The 22,179-nt window shown below is 41.3% G+C and overlaps 1 protein-coding gene across 12 annotated transcripts in view; it reads left to right on the forward strand.

Annotated features, from left to right (window-relative positions):
• Positions 1-21,575, forward strand: part of LOC1278696 (breast carcinoma-amplified sequence 3 homolog) — a 68,414-nt gene extending 46,839 nt beyond the window's left edge. For 9 of the 12 annotated variants that reach the window (XM_061647920.1, XM_061647924.1, XM_061647950.1 and 6 more), the window contains one exon: positions 2,751-6,783. In XM_061647920.1, the coding sequence (XP_061503904.1) occupies positions 2,751-5,716 (2,966 nt within the window). In that variant the 3' untranslated portion in view covers positions 5,717-6,783. The other 3 variants (XM_061647993.1, XM_061648002.1, XM_061647969.1) reach the window with 2 other exon arrangements.
• The last annotated feature ends 604 nt before the right edge of the window (positions 21,576-22,179 follow it).

Genomic DNA, 22,179 nt, shown 5'->3' on the forward strand with positions numbered 1-22,179 from the left:
GGGGGGCGGGGGGTCTGTTGTCTCATGCGATACTTCTATTCAAAGCGCAATTAACGTTTTGTTACTGCGGGTGAAGATAATCCCATGATAAACCCATGAATTTGTCAATTTTGTTAATGCAGCCGTTATGTAATTTTAACATTGTTTCAACAGGACAATAAGACATTCGGAATGAAGTAAATTGCAAACGAAATTTTATATAGATGAGATACGCTAAAGCCTGGTTACAATAAATTTATTTAAAGTTTTGCATGCGACTTTGCGATGGGAGAGCATTTAACTTTCCCGAACGCAATACAGTCATTACAAAGTTTTAAACATATTAAAATAGCTCCATAGTAAAAAAAATAATGTCACGATATTTTTTTGTTTTATTCTTTCATCTTAATTTCACAAAAATCTGTTGGTTTCCTTTAAATCTATTTCAAGGAAATTTTAGATTGTATTACAAAGCAAAAACGAACATTTAAAACCCTGTGTTGTTTTAAAGTAGGTATTTTCAATTTTAAACCTTGCTTTGATGATAAAATTACAGAAAAACAATAATTGTTGTTAAACAATTTGTAACAATAAACCTAAAAAGATTCTAAAACTTTAAAATGTACTAATTTAAGTGCAATAATAAAAAAAAACACCGCATTCTCCTGGCCCGCGGCACTCGATCATTTACTAAATTTGGCCCTTTGCCTCAAAAGTTTTCCGTACGCTGGCTCAGATCGCTGCGTAAGGGATTCTTTGAATTGAGTATCAATAAGATCAATTTATGCTTGGGTTGGTTACCTCGTTGATCACAAATATAGTCGAAAATATTTGTTTATTCGTATTCGTGTATTTTTGCTAGTATGATATATTTATGTTCGTGGAATTACGCAACAGGAACAGCACGATCATTGTTTGCACGACTTTCCATTGAATGCTCCAGTCATGATTATTTGATAATTTTCTCGAAAAATATAGGTAAAAAGTTTCTTTTGTTGTTTTTATTTGGCGCGACAACTGCTGGAGGTCTAGGCCAGCATTTACCACAAATGGGTATAGTTATTAATCAATTCTACGTATGGACGGCATAGTCCTAACGGGTCGTGCTCGCATTCCTATATTTTTTGTTATGATTTTAGTTTCAATTTCCCGCCGACAGAGCGACTCAATTCACCAGATTTTGTTGTACAAAATAAACTATCAACGCTTCTCCAGGCGATTTCACGTTAACTTCGACGTGGAATTTAGGCGGAAATTAGAGTTACGCGGATTCGTTGAGAATGCATAAACCACATCCCAAGCGGAAATTTTCGGAAGATAACTCACACACTCTCATAATTTGATAAGCAATATATGACTGTATGTATGTTCTACCATTCGCACCATTTCGTTCTCCAAGGCAAGCGTTGTTGCAGTTAATGGCTGGTATCATTGAATCCGTTCCTAGCGTTAACGTATGGCGCTCACACGATATTTTAGGGATGGCAACTTTTTTATTGTGCCCGGTCTTACAACGCCACGGTAAATAACTGTGGCAACCATCTAGTACCTTAGGAAAATCAATGTCGGGACGTACGCCGCCGCTACGAACGGATTCAAAGATACCAGCCAATGTGTATTTCTTTTTGGCAGTTATGTTTAGTTTGAATTTTAATCAGAACATCAGTTCTTTCGTATCGTATCATTTATATAAACACCAACAATGTAAAAACTATTTAATCTCAAAATGTCTAATGCTAAACGTGTTATGAAGGGAGCAAATATGCCATGGCACGCGGTTGATGTTATGTGCCGAAAAAGTCTGGATCTCGTACACCGTTCCGTTTAAAAAATCATACACGAAATGTCAATCGAAAAAACAGCCAAAAAGTGCCATTTTCACTCAATTGGTATAACTTTGGAATAGACCGTAAACTAATGTCTGAAACTGTGTATTCCAAAATCATTCAGTTTAAGCTAAGTGATCAATAATTTATTTAGTAAATTTAAAACTATTGTTTGGTAATGAATTGTTGCGCCAATTCAAAAAGTTTTAATAAAGTGAAAAAAGTTTGCACGTAGTTGTAGGTGCAAACAATGTCTTGATTATCCGCTCAAGTGCCATGTAAATCTATCAGGATACCTACAAAACAAAAAAAAATATTGACTTCCAAACAACGTTACGTGAGAGCAAAACATTGATGTGTAATATAAAAAATGGATGCCTAAGAGGCAAAAATTCAGCACTAAGAACAGTATTTCAGCTCCAATCCAAGAGATTTTTATTTTAATATGGCAGCAATATCAATTTTATATGTTAATATCAATTATTATTCTATGGATGAAAAGGTTCTTAATGATTGTCATTCTGGAAATTTATTCCTTATATATCTATAAATATTTATGCTTTATCTTTCTGGTTTTTCTCGTACTCTCTCCCTTTTCTCTCTCTATTGCTCATTTTATCTCACACTGTCTCTCTTTCTCACTTTTTCTCTCCACTTTCTCTCATACTTTTTCCCTCTCTTGCTTTGTATTCTGGATGATAATAATCGCCGTCGTACTCATTATGTTTTAAATTTTTGAATGGGTTTGCTCTTATGACAAATTGACATCATTTTGGATGTAGGTCATCAATTGCATGCTGGTGGTGCGATTGCCATGCATGCTTATCATCCTCTGTTTTCAACAATATAATTTGTGTGTCTCTGTTTCTTTATTTTGGAAAAATAAATCTATTTGTCTTCCCTGAATCACTGTTTCCTTTCCTGGACTTTTCGTGATTGTCATAGGCAACCTTTCGGAAACTGGTTTGACGTTTGACTGTAACCTCAAAGGGCAAGGATGTACTAAATGGCAAGAACAACATCACCAGTCAACAGCTCTGGAAAATCAACACACATCGTTTAATGCTACTGGTCTTTCGTCCATGTCATCATGTTCATCTACATCCATATATTCATCCACACACTCGCTGACTTCTATCTGTGATCATCAAAATCAACAAGGACTTCAACAGCAATATCAACAACAGCACCATCAATACCAGTGTAGTGGGAGTTGTAGATGTAAGGCATTTGGGAATGAACAATGCATTGAAAGTTTTTATGAGTGTATGCTTCATCCAGTTTCTCCTAATAAGAAAGAAAATATCCACAAAACTCATGGACAAACAATGCAAAATATTATAAAATCTTGTCCAAATGTGATTTATTGTCAGCAGCAACAACAATACGAAAATATTAACTCTTTTGGATCCGATGCGGTTTGTGTAGAGAGAAATACAAACCAAGGTGCAAGCATTACAATTGCTAAAGTAGTCAATCCTCTCGGAACAGTTACAACAATCAGCACCGTTGGGACTAGATCAATTACCCCAAACAGCATCAAACCAGACGATTTTATGCAAGAATGCATCGAATCATATCTTCATGAAAATTGTGATGAAGCACTCTTTCGCCCTGTAGTAACAGTACATTATGATAACGTGCAATCTAGAAAAATACCGACACAGGAGATAGACATGATGGAAAACCGGTCTAACATATACCATGATACGTCAATAAATAGCATTGAATGCAGTAGTGTTGATAGTTGTGATAAAGGAAAATTCATGTTCAGGGGCAATGAAGAACAATCTAAACAGTCAGCATTTTTGGTTGAACCGGATTTGATTGTACCGGTTATTGAAGAGAAGAACTTATCATCCTTAAGTTCTGTTACTGCAATTAGACAACAGGATTCAAAACATGAACAACTAAGAGATTCAAATATCGAAATATTTAAAAAAAACATGCATGAAAAATTCAATACAAGAAAAAAATCCTTGACTAAAATTGATGATACCAAGGATTTAAAATTTGAATCTGAACGGTCGGACTCAGGGAAAGCATGTGACGAATTTGAGAATATTGAATTGCCCAAGTTATGTAATAATCCTTTGCGAATTAATGAGAGTATATTAAAGAAAGAGAGAAGGGATTCCTTGAAAGAAGAAAAGGACATTTATGATGATAGCCAAATCGAATCATTAACAAAAAAACTTCTCATTTCTACGAACATAGGATCAACAAAAACACGGAAAAAAAGTTTACCCGTGTTAGTAGATTCACATAAATTAGTAAACGTTGATCGAAAAGTTCGAAGAGATTTAGATAACTTCGGTAATAGTGCAGTGCATCATATTAAGAACATCATAAGCAGTAACAAAACAAGCGATAAACAGGAATACAATCTTGTTTCACTTAATCAAAAGGGCTTTACACAAGATACTCAAAGTGTGAAAAATGAATTGATCAATCCGATTTCAGATGCTCCTCCGTCAGTTTTAATGTACCATGAATGCTTACTTCCATCGCTAGAATCATTGAAAATTGACGATATAGAACTGTTCGGTGAAGACAGTGGGCAACAAACAACTGAACAATCAACTGATAATAGTAATGCTAGAGATACTTCTGTAATTGACAAAGATGGTTCAAAATCTGAATACTCTGAGAGTTCAAATATTATTGCCAAAAATCAGAAAATGAAAGAAGAAAAAACATCTAATGAGGAAAAAGAAACATCTGGGATAGTTACTACATCAGATTTGGATAACTATTACGACCCGGTAAATAACGATCAAAGGTACAAAATGTTGGGGTATACAGATTGTTCTCAAACAGTTGTGCATTTGAACGAAAATATAGATAAATGTGCTATGGATGACAAAAATGACGAAAATTTTGATGTGCATCAACTAAATCAGCTAAAGTTTGATATGCAGGAAGTTTTATCGCGTGGAAATATAATGTTGGCAATGTGTTCTAGCTTGCGTGAAGTCTCAGAATCTATTGATACCTATCCGTCTAATTCGAGTGATTCTACTCGAAAAGAACAGTCAGAAAATTTTAATAATCTAAATGAATGTGATGCAAATTATTCTCTATTTTCGGAAAATGAGTTAGACTTAAAAAAACGAGCCACTTACGAAAAACAAGTCACGAGCCCATTTCACCATCCCTCTACGGAACATGCAACACCTTTGGTAGGTTTGCTGTTTTCGGCATCTGAGAAAATATCCGATGAGGATGTTACCGACAATTTAATAAATAACGATCAAGATAAGGAAACTGGTCATGATGATGTAGCTTTGACAAAAAAGAAAACTAAAACCATGTATACATTCATAGAGCCGGACGATAAAGTACGACGTTGGCATTACCCAAATAACAGTCTAAGTAATAATAAAAGTACATCTATTATTATGACAACGATGGGAGATCCAGAAGTTGATAGTGACGATGAAGATGAGAAGCGTGATGAAGGAGATGATGGATTAGAGCCATTAATAGCTTTTCAAAAAACTTCGTCATATTTACTTTCTGATACTACAACTATTGAAAACAATAACTATTCGACATCCAGTGAAGGGTCGCTGTTGGGAATACAAAATGAAATGTCCGTATCAATGGCAGCACTGCCTATAGACAATGTACGATGCGTTCAGGGTAAAGAATTTCAAGAACCTGTTCATGTATCAGATTCAGCAGAATCCGTTAATTATAACAGAATAAGAACAGATCCAACTGTCGCTCTCGATGATGATTCCACCATTGCTTCATCACAGAGTTTAATACCTAATAGTAATTCAAGCAGTAATTTAGACACAAGCCTGATAGCTTCTTCCATCACAACCAAGACTACAAGTGATGTACCAGCAGGGAGTGGTAATGGAGGAAATGGCAAGAAAAAATCAAAAAAGAAGCGAAAATAACTGCTGTTTGACCTAGTAAAGCTATTGATGTTTTCACTTCCATCATAATGTGTTTTGTTAAAGCTATGGTAAATGTACGGTACCATCTTAGAAAGTTTTATTTAATTTATACTTATTGTTTTAGTCACTCCTTTAAAATCACAGTTTAATCTAATGATAACACGTTAGCACTGCTAGTGATTAAACCGAATAATGCGATGCAATTACATTGAAATCAAACGTAAATTCTTGAAAAAAAAACTCTTATGCTAAGAAGTTTGCGAAATAAACTTTTTTTTTAATACTGGAGTTTTTCTTACTCTAGTATATTTTTGTACAAGTGTTTTTTTGTAAATTCATCTATTAAGTATCTTTCAAAATTTAAAATTATCTTGCTTCTTATTAAATTAGATTTTTTCGTTTACACCTGGGTATATCTAAATAGTTTTAACGATATCTGGCATCACACGCTCACACGCACGTTTTAATCTTAGTTATGCATCATTGTAAAACACATGTACAATAAAATAATAATTTTATTCTTCTAGGCTTTATTTTTATTCTATATTCAGTTTTAAAATGAACTAGCTTTGTTTAAAAAAATGTTAGGTTGAGACATACAGACATGGCATGTAAACCATTAAGTTCAGCAAATCGGATATACATTTCATTTAAAATAGTCTAAACTATTCTGAAACTCTGTTTGATTGTTTTATAAGAACATCTCTTTTTACTGATGATTGAAATATTCTAGGGATACATAAGCTAGCATAAAACTGTGCGCATGATTTCGGATCCGTGATTTCAATATTGTAAAATATGTGTTTGACGAGCCCAAAATGATTCTATTACTATATTATTAATCTATAAAAACGTAAGAAAAGGCAGTAATCACTTCAAAGAAGCCATTTTAGTTTTATAGTTAAATTTATTATACATGACATTTTTTTTCATTCAGTTTCAGTTGATCAACCGGAAAGTCACAAGTGACAAAATACTAACATTTCAATAAAAACGTAAGCTTTTGTCAATATTTTGTAACATAGAGCCGCTTAGAAATAAAGTTGACAAAAAGTGAAAACATTTAACGTTTGAGAACGAGCGTAAACAAGTCGTTATTTAGCGCAGTTGTGATCCATTGCTTAGGTAATATTTCTAAAATACATGTTTCTAATCGATTTATATTTTTTTGCTTTTTAAACAAAATATACATCAATCTTCAGTAGATTTACTGCTCCTGTCATGTGGCTTAGCCTTTTGTCGCTCAAGTTTTGTCAATGTGTATATTTTTGATGCGGCCACGGGAAAATATATTTAGCGCGTTCTTTCGATTTCGTTACAACTCGTCGACCGGAACGAGTGACTCTAGTCGAAGAAAGCTTATCAGAAGTTGTGGCTGCAAGTTCCCTGTTACTTGCGTTTTCCTGATCTCCTATCAAATATGCTGGCTTCAAGCGATCGACCGAAACGTTTACTTGGCGACCACGCATGTTCAACTTGAAGAACTTTTTGGCTCGCTTTACCACCTTAAATGGTCCTTCGTACGGTGGTGATAGCGAGGGTCGAACCGAATCATTGCGTACAAAGACGTTCTCGCACGTTTGTAGGTCCTGATGAACGAAAACACTGCGATTTCCCTGCCTGGCAGTCTCTTGGGGACGGATTTATCGCATAGCTCTTCGAAGTTTGTCGACAAATTCGGCTTCGTTCGGGTTTTCGGTGTCGTTTACGAAAAACTCAGTCGGTATTCGGAGAGTTGTGCCATATACCATCTCAGCAGGTGACTTAAGGTCTTCCTTGTAGGCTGAACTCAGCCCGAGTAAGATCATAGGCAAATGCTCGCTCCAGTGCTCGGGGTCATGGCACAGAATAGATGCCTTAAGGGTCCTATGCCACCGTTCGATAATCCCATTTGACTGTGGGTGGTATGCAGTTGTGCGCAGGTGGCTGGATCCGAGCAAGCGAGTCAGTTCCCCGAAAAGCGTTGATTCAAATTGGCGTCCTTGGTCATACGTAATGAAAGATGGGACACCAAACCGAGCTATCCATCCACAAACTAGAGCTTCGGCAACTGTTACCGCGGTCATATCAGGAATTGGAAACGCTTCAGGCCAACGTGTGAACCTGTCGATGACCGTTAAACAATAACGGTTGCCCTTACTTGGAGGGAAGGGCCCCACGATGTCGATGTTTACATGTGCAAATCGGCTGTCCGGAGCCGAATATCGGGATATAGGTGATTGTGTGTGTCGCGTCACCTTCGAACGTTGGCATGGCAAGCAGCTCCTAGCGAAAACAATACTATCCTTGCGGATGCTTGGCCAAACAAATCGCTCCGTCATTAATTTGGCCGTTGTACGGGTGCCAGGATGAGATAATTGGTGCGTTGCCTGCAACGCAGCGTTCCGAAAGCGTTCCGTTATGAAAGGGCGGATGCGATTCCCAGTGCAGTCACATAAAAGTTGTTTGGTGCTGCCTGGAATGGTAAAATACTTTAGATTTAGCGAACTTTCGATTTTACCTTGTGCGATGTTCTGGAGCTGCTGATCGTCTTTTTGGTCTTCCGCAAGTGCTTCATAATCAAGTGATGGCGCTGGATGTATAGCATTAATGCGAGAGAGCAAGTCAGCCACGATGTTATCCTTTCCCACAATGTGACGGATGTCCGTTGTGATCTGTCCAGTCATATCCAACTGGCGAGCTTGACGGTCCGAGGCTTTGTCAAGTTTCTGCTGGAAGGCAAAGGTGATGGGTTTGTGGTCGGTATAGATGTGGCAGCTACGTCCTTCGAGCATGTATTTAAAATGCCGCACCGCAAGGTAGATTGCAGTGAGTTCGCGATCGTAGGTGCTGTCGCAGCTGGGCCTTGTCGAATTTTCTTGAGAAAACCCGAGTGGTTGAGGGTGTCCATCAAAGATTTGATGTAGGACCGCCCCTGCGGCAGTGTCAGATGCGTCGACCCAAAGGGAAAGTTCTGCAATTTTAGCGGGATGCGATAAAAGCGTTGCTTCTGTGAGTTGATGTTTGCAGCGTTCGAAACTCGCGATGGTTGCGTTATTCCATGTCAGCGGGGAGCGATCGTTGCGTTTGTTGCCAGGAATCATGGCAAGGAGTGGAATCTGGTGCTCGATCGCGTTTGGCAAAAACCTACGGTAAAAATTGAGCATTGCCAAAAAACTTTTTAATTCCTTCACCGTAGCAGGAAGCTTGAACTCCACGATAGCTCGAACGCTACCGATGGTCCGATTTCCTCTCCTGCTATGACCACTACAGATGCAGGTTTGTTTACAACTGAACCACAGCAGGATCTCAACGAGCGAATGCTTGTCACCACTACACCTACCAGATCTCCTCCAGAATGCTTAGCCGCTCCTAAAAAAAGACCGCGACGAGTTAACACTAAACGGACTGATGATTCTGCGGAAGCCGGTCCGTCAGATGAACAGCAATTGAATATCAACAACACAACAATAACATACCTACCGATGTACTACCAAAATGTTCGTGGCTTGCGTAAAAAACTGAATGATCTAAGACTAGTACTTTCCGAAACTGAATACAAAATCGTAATATTAACTGAAACCTGGTTGAACAATAACATAAACAATGAGTTATTCAACGACGATCGCTATTCTATTTACCGATGCGATAGAACCACTACCAACAGCACTTTCTCCATCGGTGGTGGTGTTCTAATAGCCTGCTCTCGCTCTCTTTCATCTTGCGAAATTACACCGACGGATCGAACTATGGAACAGTTATGGGTCAAAATTCGGTTGGGCAATATTTTTGTTTATATCGGTGCCATGTATATTCCACCGTACAACGCATATAACGACATAATTGTTAACAAACATCTAGAAAGTATACGCGAAATTTCATCACGCATGAGAGATAACGATCTCCTGCTTGTCGCTGGAGATTTTAACAAATGGGACATTACGTGGTCCAAACTCAATCCAGCCGATGTCGAGGATGTACCATTGCGCTCCACTTTCATGCACTATAAACCGTCATCTAAGTCTCGAAATAATCATATTTTCATCGATGGTATGGCAGCAAATTTATTATGTATGGTTGTTATGAATTAAGCAACGTTAGAAACTCCATGGACCGACAACTCGATCTAATTTTTGCTAACTCCAACGCCGCTGAGATCTGTTCTGCCGTGTCTAAATCCGAACCGGCCCTGCTCAAGCTCAACAATTATCATCCTGCACTCGAATGGTCAATACGTCACTATGATCCTCATGCGTCTAGCTCCCATCCAAGCAACACTCATCAGCAACGATTAAATTACTCAAAGGCTAATATCGTCGAACTGGAGGAAAGAATAATTCTATTCGGTTCTACTTTTAACTGCTCCAACTTTCCATCTGTTGACGACGCTGTTCATGCCTTCACGATTTTCATGAAAGATGCTCTACAATCCTGTACACCAATTATGCACCAGAAACGCTCTCCAGCATGGACTAATAACAGGCTTATCGTCCTCAAACGAGCCAAAAACAAAGCCATTAGTCGACACCGTTTTATGAGAAGTAATATCACTAGGGAAAATCGTAACAACGCGATACATGCATACCGTCAGTATAACCGATCAAGATATAAGCAATATATATCTTCAATCGAAAGGTACCTTCTCCGACATCCCCGAAAATTTTGGCGCTTCATTGACAGCAGACGACGCTCAAACGTAGTTCCTAGCACAATCAAACATAATGATTCCGTGGGCACGTCACCCGAAGATATTTGCAACATTTTTGCTGAACGATTTTCCGATGCCTTCTCTACCCCAACTGTAGATCAAACGGTGATCTCAAGGGCCACATCTTACACACCTCTAAACATGACTGTTTATACCATTCCTACGTTTGATATACGCACAGTAGAAAAGTGCCCCAAAAGCCTTAAACCCTCTACAGCTTCTGGTCCCGATGGCATTCCGAGTTTCATCATCAGTAAATGCTATCAGTCCCTAGCACCTGTATTAACAAACATATACAACACGTTACTGAGTTCCGGTATTTTCCCACGCTTATGGAAGACCTCGTGGATGGTACCTATATTTAAAAAAGGGGATCGCTCATGTGCTTCAAACTATCACTATCACTTTGTGCGGTATCAAAAGCTTTTGAGCTTCTGCTTTACGGCCCTATGCTCTCCGCTACATCGAATTACATTATGGATAACCAACACGGGTTCGTACCCAAACGTTCAACATTAACGAACCTCACTGAATTCGTTAGTTTCTGCAAACGTAATCTCGACTCCGGAGGTCAAGTGGATGCCATTTACACCGATCTCAAAGCTGCTTTCAACCTCATCTCACACGACATTTTAATCGCCAAATTGCAGAAGTTAGGGTTTTCGGAACAAATAGTTAAGTGGTTGCATTCCTACCTCACAGAACGCTCATACAAGATCAAGGTAAACGATCATACATCTAGAGAGGTGCTTGGCACCTCAGGAGTGCCTCAAGGCAGCAATTTGGGCCCGCTGCTCTTCATTCTTTATGTAAACGATGTAGGGCAATTGCTAGCGGAACACCGTTTTCTTCTGTTTGCCGATGACGTTAAGCTGTTCGCTCCTATCAACGATACCAATGACTGCATCAATCTTCAACACGCCATCAACCTATTTAGCATATGCCGTGATAATGCAATGGTGCTATGTATCGAAAAATGTCGTGTTTTGTCTTTTTACCGTTCTCGGTCTTGCACACGATTCAACTACCAGATCGATAACATATCCGTTGAACGCACCGATACATTCCGCGACCTTGGGATCATTCTCGACACACGTTTAACATTTAACGATCACCTAGAGAATATAGTGTCTAGAGGGAACCAACTACTGGGTTGGATTATTCGATCAACGCAAGGTTTCCGTAATCCCATGACCATAAAAACCATCTACTGTGCCTACGTCCGATCTGTGTTAGAATATGGCAGTTTTGTTAGCGACCCCTGTACCTCAGAATGGAGTAATCGAATCGAGGCCATCCAAAGAAAAGCGACTAGATATGCTGTAAGACTCTTACCATGGCGACAGGGCGATGTGTTACCCTCATACCATTCCCGGTGTCTGCTTTTAGGGATTCAGTCGTTGAAAAAGTGCCGTGAGATAGCTAAATGCCTTTTTATATCAGGACTACTTAACCACCACATTGATGCTCCTACTTTATTAGCTACGATAGAATTTAACGCGCCATCTAGGAATCTACGTACACGTCAATTCATATCCGTCCCTCGTTATAGAACTCGTTTTGGCCAGTCTGATCCTATGTCAGCTATTATTATTATTATTTATTTATTAATCTTCAACGGACCCTATGGCCTAATTAAGATGTAACAGTTCATTAAAAAAAAAAAAACATAACAAAACATGATTTGCAGCGCAATTCACTGCGGCCATGGCAAAAGCCGGAGACGTTCCTTGAAGCACTGAGTTGAGATGTCGAAGTCGAAGCAATCCGAGACAGTGTTGAAGACAGCCGACATGCGGAACATAGGGTCAGACCGACCAGCGCTGGAACGGGGTTGAGCGAGCCGTAGAGTTTCTCTAGACCTAAGTGTTCGGGATGGTACATAGATATCGACTCGATGCAACAAAGGCGATGAGTCGATAGAGCCATTTAGCAATCCAGCGATGAAAGAACACTGTGCATTGCGTCTTCTAACCGAAAGAGGTTCAAGGCCTAGAAGACGGCACCGCGCAGCATACGGAGGAAGATTATTGCGATCCTGCCAGGGAAGTAGGCGTAGGGCATATCGCGTGAGTTTACGTTCAATCGCCTCAAGGCGAGCAATTGAAGAAGCGGTAGTTGGGCTCCAGACTACGCACGAATATTCCAGAACCGAACGAACGATACAGTTGTAGACAGCTTTGATGCACATGGGGTTGCGGAATTCATTAGTTGTCCGGATAACCACGCCAAGTAATTGATTTCCTCTAGCTACAACGTCATCAATATGCTGTTTAAAGTTCAAACTAGAGTCAAGCAGAACGCCCAGGTCTTTGGCATGATTTTGTCGATTAACTGCAGTGCCGTCTATGAAGTAGGTCCCAGTCACTGGACTCCTGCATCGACTAAAAGACACACAGTAGCATTTCTCGATGCAGATAGTCAGTCCATTACGCTTGCACCACGAACAGAAAATTTCGATGCAGTCTTGCAGGAATGTACAATCACCTGTGTTGTGAATAGGCGCAAAAATTTTTGCGTCGTCGGCAAACAGACTGATACTGTCGGGAGGTAGAGCAAGGGTAACATCGTTGATGAACAATATGAAGAGAAGCGGGCCAATATTGCTTCCTTGTGGCACACCCGAGCTGCTGACTATTTCTTTGGACATGTGCTTATCAATTTTCACGATGTATGTGCGATTAATTAGGTAAGACTTAAGCCACTGTACGAGCGAGCTGGGAACTCCTAGTTTATCGAGTTTAGCGAGAAGAATTGCGTGCGGAAGAGAGTCGAATGCTGCTTTCAGATCTGTATAAATTGCATCGACTTGAGCTCCGGCATCAATTTGACTAGTGCAATAGGTTACAAATTCAACCAGGTTCGTGGTAGTCGACTTTTTTGGCACAAATCCATGTTGATACGGGCTTAGGTAGCTGCGGCATGTATGTAGCAGATTTTTGTATATCACTAGTTCGAACACCTTGGCAATGGCACACAAAGATGTAATACCCCGGTAGTTGATGGCATCTGTCCTGTCGCCCTTTTTGTAAATAGGAACCATCCAAGATTTCCTCCATGTTTTGGGAAAGTAGCCATTGGCTAGCGATGCATTGAACAATTTTGCAAGGAGAGGTGCTACTGTCGTTTGACAGCGTTTCAGCACGGTAGAAGGAATTCCGTCGGGTCCAGGAGCGAAGGAAGGCTTTAGTTGCGCTAGGGCAGATAAAACGATCTCACTGTCGATGAAAGGAGTGCTCATATTAATTGCGCCAGCCGGAGTGTTGACGAGAGCAGCATCAATGGTATCGGTATCATTCATGGCCGGTGAAAAGCAATCTGCGAAGCGATCCGCGAAGAGATTGCACATTTCATTAGTGTTGGCACTTGTTGCTCCTTTGTACGTAATGGATTTCGGTGTATGCGTGGATTTTGTTTTGCTGTTGTAGAAGCGCCAAAACGAGTCAGGCCACCTGCAGAGGTTACGTTGAATTTTACTCAAATATCTGCCATATCGAAACCTGTTATAGCTGCAGTATAAAGAGTGCGTGTCAAAGTAGATCGAGCGAGATCTTTGGCAGCGGCGCGTTTGGTAGTGACGATAAGCAGCTCTTTTTACACGTTTGAGTCGTTTGAGTGTGCGGTCCGCCCAGGGGGGGGGGGGTAAGGTTTAGGACGCTGAACTGGGACGCATACAACAAAGGCTTGCAGCATGAAGGACGAGAATGAACATAGTGCTTCGTCAAGTGAAATAAAATTGGAACAATGAAAGCTATTGTTAAACATTGATATCATGTCGTTCAGTTTCACATAGTCAGCTTTAGCAAAGTTATAACGATAAAATGCGGTTGTCGTCGAGTTTTGTCGAGTCGTCGAATTGCGTCGGGTCGACGAGTTAATACGTATATTGAAGTCAAACGCCGGATGGTAGGAGTCAAGAGGTACAAGCGGAACAACACTTGGAAAGACAGGCGAACACAATTTAGCTGCAGCATTGTTAGCGTAGAGCAGGTCAAGCATGCGTCCGTGCGAATTATTGATGTGATTAAGTTGCACTAATCCGTTAAATTTAAATCCATCCACAAAGGTGTTGTTGGCCAGTGAGCGCGCAGTTGGTTCATAGTGCGTGATTGATGAGTATGCTGGCGAGGACGAAGGATCAGCTGTGGACCAGCTTATGCTAGGCTGATTGAAATCGCCAATAACAAACAGCAGATCCGAAGGCTTCAGTGTGAGAGTGAAGCTGCTGATACAATCATGTAGAGAGCGAAGAGTCGATATCTCGGAGCTAAGCTGCGGTGGAATGTATACTACCATGACGTACAGATGTGCGTTATTGCAGGCGACGCGCACACAAATATACTCGAGAGAACGATCACGGGAAGGTAATTCTATCGACTCATATGCGTTAGAAACGGCTAGCAAAACACCACCACCGCGAGAGCTAGAGCCGCTGAGAGAGCGATCACAGCGGTAAACAGAGAAGTTGTTGTTGAAGAGAAGAGCAGATGGATTGTTGTCAACAAGCCAAGTTTCCGTGAGGGCGATGAGATCGAAGTCAGCCTCCGATACAGCTAAGTGAAATTCTTTTGTTTTAGTACGCAAACCTCTAACGTTTTGATAATAGCAGCTTAAATACTCAGCGGTAGCGTTGTCATTGTGGCGGTTGGATAAAGCGGGTATACGGTAAGTCAATTGAGCTGCGTTGTCAGAGCATGAGGCTTGGCGTGTTTGTTGCGTGCAATGAGCGGAACAACACTATGTGCCGAACTTTCATAAGTAACTTTGATTTATTTGATTTCAACATACCACAGAATGTTTTTAGAGATAGACTCAGTACACAACTTACGTAATAATTTTATTTTCAAAATACATTTTCTGTTCTTGTGCACCTGTTCTCCACTATCGATTTATGTACCTTACATAGTCTATAAGCACTAATTTAAGTACATTCATGTAGGATCTTCTAGATCCCGATGGATTAATCAATAAACATATTAAACATATTAAACATATTAAACATATTAAACATAATAAACATATTAAACATGGGGTCGTTGGTCGTATATGCGGTCGTTGACATTGTGGCATCAGCCACGTGGCCAGGTGCCATCGCTGCGTTGCTACGTTCGACGGCGTTAATACTTCTCAGGCTCATTGAATCCACAATGGCGTCAGCGATGATGGTTTTGTCCGCGGCGTCACCGCGAGAAGCGATCACTGCAGCTTGGGCATGTGGTGGCAGCCTTGATGCCCACAAATCGATAAGAACCGGTTCACTAAGGGAATTGCCAGCAACGCGCCTCATTTCGTTGAGAAGCTGGCTCGGCTTTTTATCACCAAGCGGCATATCGGACAATACACGCTGCAGGCGCCGCTGCTGACTGTCGGCAAAATATCCGATCAGTTTTTCCTTAATGTACGCGTACTTTTCTACTGCCGGTGTACCGTCAATAATTGACCCCAACTCGGTCAATTTCCTCACTCCAAACGTCACTGTGACTGGTCGAAGATTCTCTGCGCTCCGACTATTTTCTATATTATTCCGTGGAAACCTGTATCTTTGCTGAACCTGTTGCTGGTGTAGGTGATTCCATTGCCTGGTGTTGTTTAACAACTGGATTATTCACCGTCAATCACCTGGAAACGTTTTCCGGCCCACAATCATTACGTCGCTTCAACATCACAATCAATCGCTCATCCACAAAGCAATGGCTGGTATCTGTTCCGCCTGCGCTAACGACATCGTAGCTGCCGATCGCATTGTGAAATGCCAGGGTTGGTGCAACTCTGAGTTTCACTTCTCATGCAGCGGACTTTCTGAGGAACTGTCCGCTACTATAGAGTCCTGTGCACAACTTTTTTGGGCCTGTAAAGCCTGTGTAAAGTTTCACAAGGATCCGCGTACGGCCGTGTTGAGGTCATCCACCCCGTACACTCACACTTCTGTCGACCTACTGTCCAGCATAGCCGACCTCAAAGTGAGCCTGCGTAGCAAGCTGTCACAACAGATCACAGATAATAAGCGCGAGCTCCTGAAAGTGCTTAAGGACGAGATCCGTTCTTGTCTGTTTTCGTCGAACAACGCCACTGAATTGCCGTCACAACAACCCATTCATCGCAAACCAGCATCATCGAATCCAGGATTGTTTACTTCAGGGGTAAACAATATTTCATCGTCACAACAGTTTCCATCCTTGGCCGCTTCATTTAGTGTAAGTGCGAGCGGATCGTCGTCCAACACTACCATGCCACCACCTATTAAGCCGCTATCACCACTACTTAGAGGATCCGGATCGCCACTTGACTCGGATTCATTGGATATCATTCCACACACTGACACGCGAATGTGGCTTTTCTTCTCACGCTTTGCCCCATCGGTCACCACTGAGCAAATCTCACACATGGTGCAAGTACGTCTAGCACTCGACAAGCGGGATGTGTTCGTTCACCGTCTGACGAAATTTGGCGCTGACACCAGTACACTCTCATTTGTCTCATTTAAGGTGGGCATACCAGTCACTCTACGCAGCAAGGCTCTCTCACCTGAGACATGGCCCTCCGCTCTAACGTACCTTGAGTTCCGTGACTATCGGACCAATAATTATAACACTAATACCTGTGCAACAGCTGAAACAAATTCGATGCTCGATCAAAACGTTACTCTCGCTACCGACACTTATCATAATCCTCTCTCATATTCTGGAGGGAGTGCCGCGATGCCAACTACTTCAACAGATACTACAACAACAACTACAACAGATACGCTCGCACAGCCCGTTACGATTTCCTCACCTGCCATGACCACTACAGACACAGCTTTGTTTACAAACGAACCACATCTTGACCTTAATGAGCGAATGCTTGTTTCCACCACACCTACCAGGTCACCTCCCGAATGCTTAGCCGCTCCTAAAAAACGACCGAAGCGAAACGCTAAACGGACTGATGATTCTGCTGACGCTGGCCCATCGGATGAATAGCAATCTTGCACTGCATCCGGCGATGCACCTCGCTCAGCTCAACCCAGTCTCTCTATCTACTACCAAAATGTACGTGGTCTACGAACGAAAACTACAAATCTTCGCCTGGCGCTATCAGAATCAGAATATGATTTTATCATTCTCACCGAGACTTGGCTTACTCAGTCCATACCTTCTTCGCTCCTCACTGACGATCACTATCATATCTACAGGTGCGATAGGAATCTTTCCAACAGTGCCCTCTCACGCGGTGGGGGTGTTTTAATTGCATGTTCCTCTTCAATACCGACATGTGAAATCGCATCGCCTAATACCATACTGGAACAACTTTGGATCAAAACATTGCTGCCAAGTGTCTCTGTTTACATCGGCGTTGTTTACATTCCGCCAAGTCATGCGAATGACCCCGCAGTGATGAACGCTTTACATGATAGTGTACGTGAAATTTCAAGCCGCATTAAAGAGAGCGATTTATTGTATGTCTTCGGAGATTTCAATAAACCTGATATCAGATGGGAGCTGACTAATACATCAGAAGCCACCGATTGCTCTCCATGTTATTCTGTCATGCATTATGCACCTTTATGCAATTCCGTGGCTAATACCGATTTCGTTGATGGGTTGCATAGTACCGGATTATTTCAGTTGAGTGGTATTGCAAATCAATCTGGGCGTCAATTGGATCTGGTCTTCGCAAACCTTGCCGCAACCAATATTTTGTGCGACTCAATCACACCTCTGCACTCTGTGAATGGTACTTCGGCTCTAGAGAACTTCCTCCCATACGTAACACACTGTAGTATTCCACTTCTCAGTGAGGACTTTCATCATCCTTCATTGGATATGATGATTTATTATCCCGTACAGCTATCCCACACCACCAACAGTCACACTCGCAGTACAGTCAATAGAAATTTCTTCAAAACGAATGTGGAACGTATGAATGCCCTTATTGTGTCGTTTGACCGCAATTTTGACTGCTCCAACTTTTCCACTATCGACGAAGCCACCGATAGCTTTAGCGTTTTTATGCGCTCAGCGATTAATTCCTGCGTTCCTGTTGCTCAACGAAAGTCTGGCCCCGATTGGTCTAATGCATCTTTAAGACGGTTGAAAAAAATAAAATCAAAAGCCTACGCGGATTACAGCAGAACGAGATCATCGCTGCATAGGAGAATTTTTTTCGATGCACTGAACAATTATCGTCGACATAATCGTGTGCTCTACCGCTCCTTCATTCGCCGTACTGAAAGACAGCTGTTTTCTAAGCCGACACGGTTCTGGAGCTTCTGGAACAAACGGCGCAATATAAGAAGTATCCCTCCGTCAATGAGCTACAATGGCCAAACTAGTATCGATACATCCGATATTTGCAACACTTTCGCCAATCGTTTCGCTGATGCATTCACCCTTCCTGTTCACAATCCTAACACACTAGCAGAGGCCACTTGCAATACTCCATCGGATGCTATCGATTTTATTATACCCACAATTGACGAAGCATTAATTGCGCGCACACTCAACGATATAAAACCATCTACATCATCTGGACCTGACAATATTCCCGCATACATATTGAAGCACTGCCGTCAATCACTCGCACCCATTCTTGCCAAAATATTTAATGATTCCCTTATGCGTGGCACGTATCCTGAGTCCTGGAAACACGCGCGAATGATTCCTATCCATAAAAAAGGCAGTCGACTTCATGCTAGTAATTATCGTGGCATTGTTTCCCTATGCGCTTGTGCAAAGGTGTTTGAGCTTATTCTATACAATCCGCTACTCACAGCAGTTCAAAACTATATGAGCCCTAGTCAGCACGGATTTCTCCCAAGGAGATCTTCCACCACAAATCTTGCTGAATTTGTTAGTTACTGCTTCGACAACATGGATCGTGGTACTCAAGTTGATGCAGTATATATCGACTTCAGGGCTGCGTTCGATAGTATCTCTCATGATATTCTACTCTCGAAGCTAAAAAAACTCGGTTTCCTCGACTGGCACATCACCTGGCTGCGTTCTTATTTAACTGGTCGTTCGTACTACATAAGCATAGGATCTCATCGTTCTCACTCCTTCACCAGCTCCTCCGGTGTGCCTCAAGGGAGTAATTTGGGACCGCTACTCTTCCTCATCTATATAAATGATCTATCTTTCGTTTTACCGCCAGGCCAACACCTAATGTACGCCGACGATGTAAAAATATTCGCTCCAGTTAGAAACGACAGTGACTGTGTACGCCTTCAAACGATCCTTGAGAATCTGGATAGCTGGTGCAGCAGAAACGCCCTCCAAGTGTGTGCTGATAAATGCCAGTGTATATCATTCAGCAGAGCCCGTCACCCCATCACGTTTACATACACTATGCTCAACACGGCTTTGGCTCGCACGACATGTATCCGTGATCTGGGGGTGCTACTCGATCAGAAGATGTCATTTCGCCCTCACATTGATAGCGTTGTTGCGAAGGGAAATCAGCTACTTGGTTTAATTACGCGGACCTGTAGCGAGTTTACCGATCCCATGTGCGTCAAGTCTATCTTCTGTGCCATTGTAAGGTCGTGCCTGGAGTACTGCTGTCCGATCTGGTGCCCGCTTGGTGTTGGTGACATCAATCGCCTTGAAGCCATTCAACGGAGACTCACCAGGTACGCGGTTCGACTCCTTCCATGGCAATCCCACCACGCTCGGCCCACCTACCATCAGCGGTGTCTGCTTCTCGGACTTGAACCACTCTGCTCTCGACGTAAAAACGCCCAATGCCTTTTCATATTCCGGCTCCTTAACGGAGAGATCGATTCCCCGGCATTACTAGCCAGCATCAATTTGTTCGCGCCCTGTCGGATTCTTAGATCCAATTTCCATCTCCGTGTACCGCGTACCCGCAACAACCATAGCCATGGACACCCCATTATACGTATGTCCCTCGAGTTCAATGAAGTGTTAGATTTGTTCGATTTTAGTATGTCTACTTCTACGTTCAAGGAGAAATTGCGTCTACGTCACATTTAATGTTAGCTAGAGGTCTATTTATATGTTATAAATGATCATTGTCATATATATCTTAATTTAATTATAAGGTTGCCGATTAGACACGATGGTCGTCGGTTGTGTATGAAAAATAAATAAATAAATAAATAAATAAATTTGTTTGGGGGCACTTGCACCATTACTATATTATACTTTCGCGTATCGTGTAATGCGCTGATACCCGAAGCAGCGGACCAAAATTCCAAAGACAAAAAATACGTCTCGATAATCGTATCCACCATATTTGGTGGGTTCAGTCGCGGCGCATGGATTGCTTCTACGGCAGCGGATTGAGGAGCATGGCTGGACACACTAGGGATAGGCGCACTAGGGTTGGGTACTGCTGTACTAGGCCCGCTGGGGGTCGGCACCAATGAACCAGCCCGAAAATGGCCTGGTAAAATGGGATTAGGCGCAACTTTATCCTCTTCCATTACTGCGATGTACACCAAAATTCGTAAAAAAAAGAAACGGAACTGAACGATCACGTCGGCGGGACAGTGCTGTGCATGAAAAGGCTATGCTGCCACATATATTTTTTAATAAACAAACAGTGTTGAAAGGTTACAAATTTGTTCAACATTTTATCACTCCCGTGGCCTCGCATCAATTAGTTTTTAATATTAATTTAATCATATATTAATTTTGCAACCTAAGATAAACTTTATAATTCATATGGTTTGTTCAGTGGATAGAAGTTTCGTGAAAATAAACATATGATGGGTGAAAAACACTCATTTTATAGTTTGATCAAATTTAATTTCCAATTATATTGCCGTCAGAATGATTTGCGTGTTTGATAGTAATTCACATATTTATTTTATTCAATACTTCTTCATCATGGCACAACAACCGCTGTCAAGGCATACCTGTACTTCTAGTGGGTTTGGCTTTCAGGGACTTTTTTATACCCATTGCAGGATAGTCCGTCCTACGTATGGAGGCACGGTTCATTCGGGACTTGAACCAATGACGGGCATGTTGTTAACCCGTACGAGTTGACGAGTGTTCCACGAGACCGGCCATTTAATACTGGTGTTCGAGCAGCTACGCGAATCGTGCAGATTTGAACTGCGGATCGGATCACATCCGCGCCCGTTCATGTACACATCTCTATCGATCTTAAATTAATAAATAGAGGGCGAAAAGGCGTTTACCCTCTCTTCATCACCAGCAATTTCTTACAACAGCTTCGGTAATTATTAGCAGCAAAAACCAAAGAAAGAAAAGGAAACTTTATCCGAAAACTATTCGCGACGAAACAACTGGTTTGACTTGTTCAAAACTTAAACTTCTGGAATAGAGCATAACTGCTCACTATCTTCAATTAATTAAAATAAAACAATAAAAATCACTATCTTCACTTCAAAGGCTTCAAATAGGGATAGTTTTATATTGGATTCAGGCTTATGTCAATGCTCCATAGAATGCGATTTTTTCGGATATGTATTCACACGTATTGTAGTTTGTATAGTACTTAATCGTACTTAAAAGTTTAATTAAGATGTAATGCTTGTTCAATGCTTGTTCCTACAAAATTCATTAGCCCTTTTAATTCTATGAATTATAATTAATATTTTATATTTTTCTATCTATAATTTAAGCCAAAAGTTGTAATTTTAACCTGTTTGCAGAGTGATCAAAATAACGATTTATATGTAGTCTTACCCATGCACAGATAAAAAATCGCGCATTTTTGATAATACTGACCGAATAAATATTAAATGCTTTCCCTATTCATACTGCGCATACAACTTCAAACGACGAAATCACGAGTGACC

The sequence above is a fragment of the Anopheles gambiae genome, chromosome X (assembly GCF_943734735.2).
Source record: "Anopheles gambiae chromosome X, idAnoGambNW_F1_1, whole genome shotgun sequence".
Lineage (NCBI taxonomy): Eukaryota > Metazoa > Arthropoda > Insecta > Diptera > Culicidae > Anopheles > Anopheles gambiae.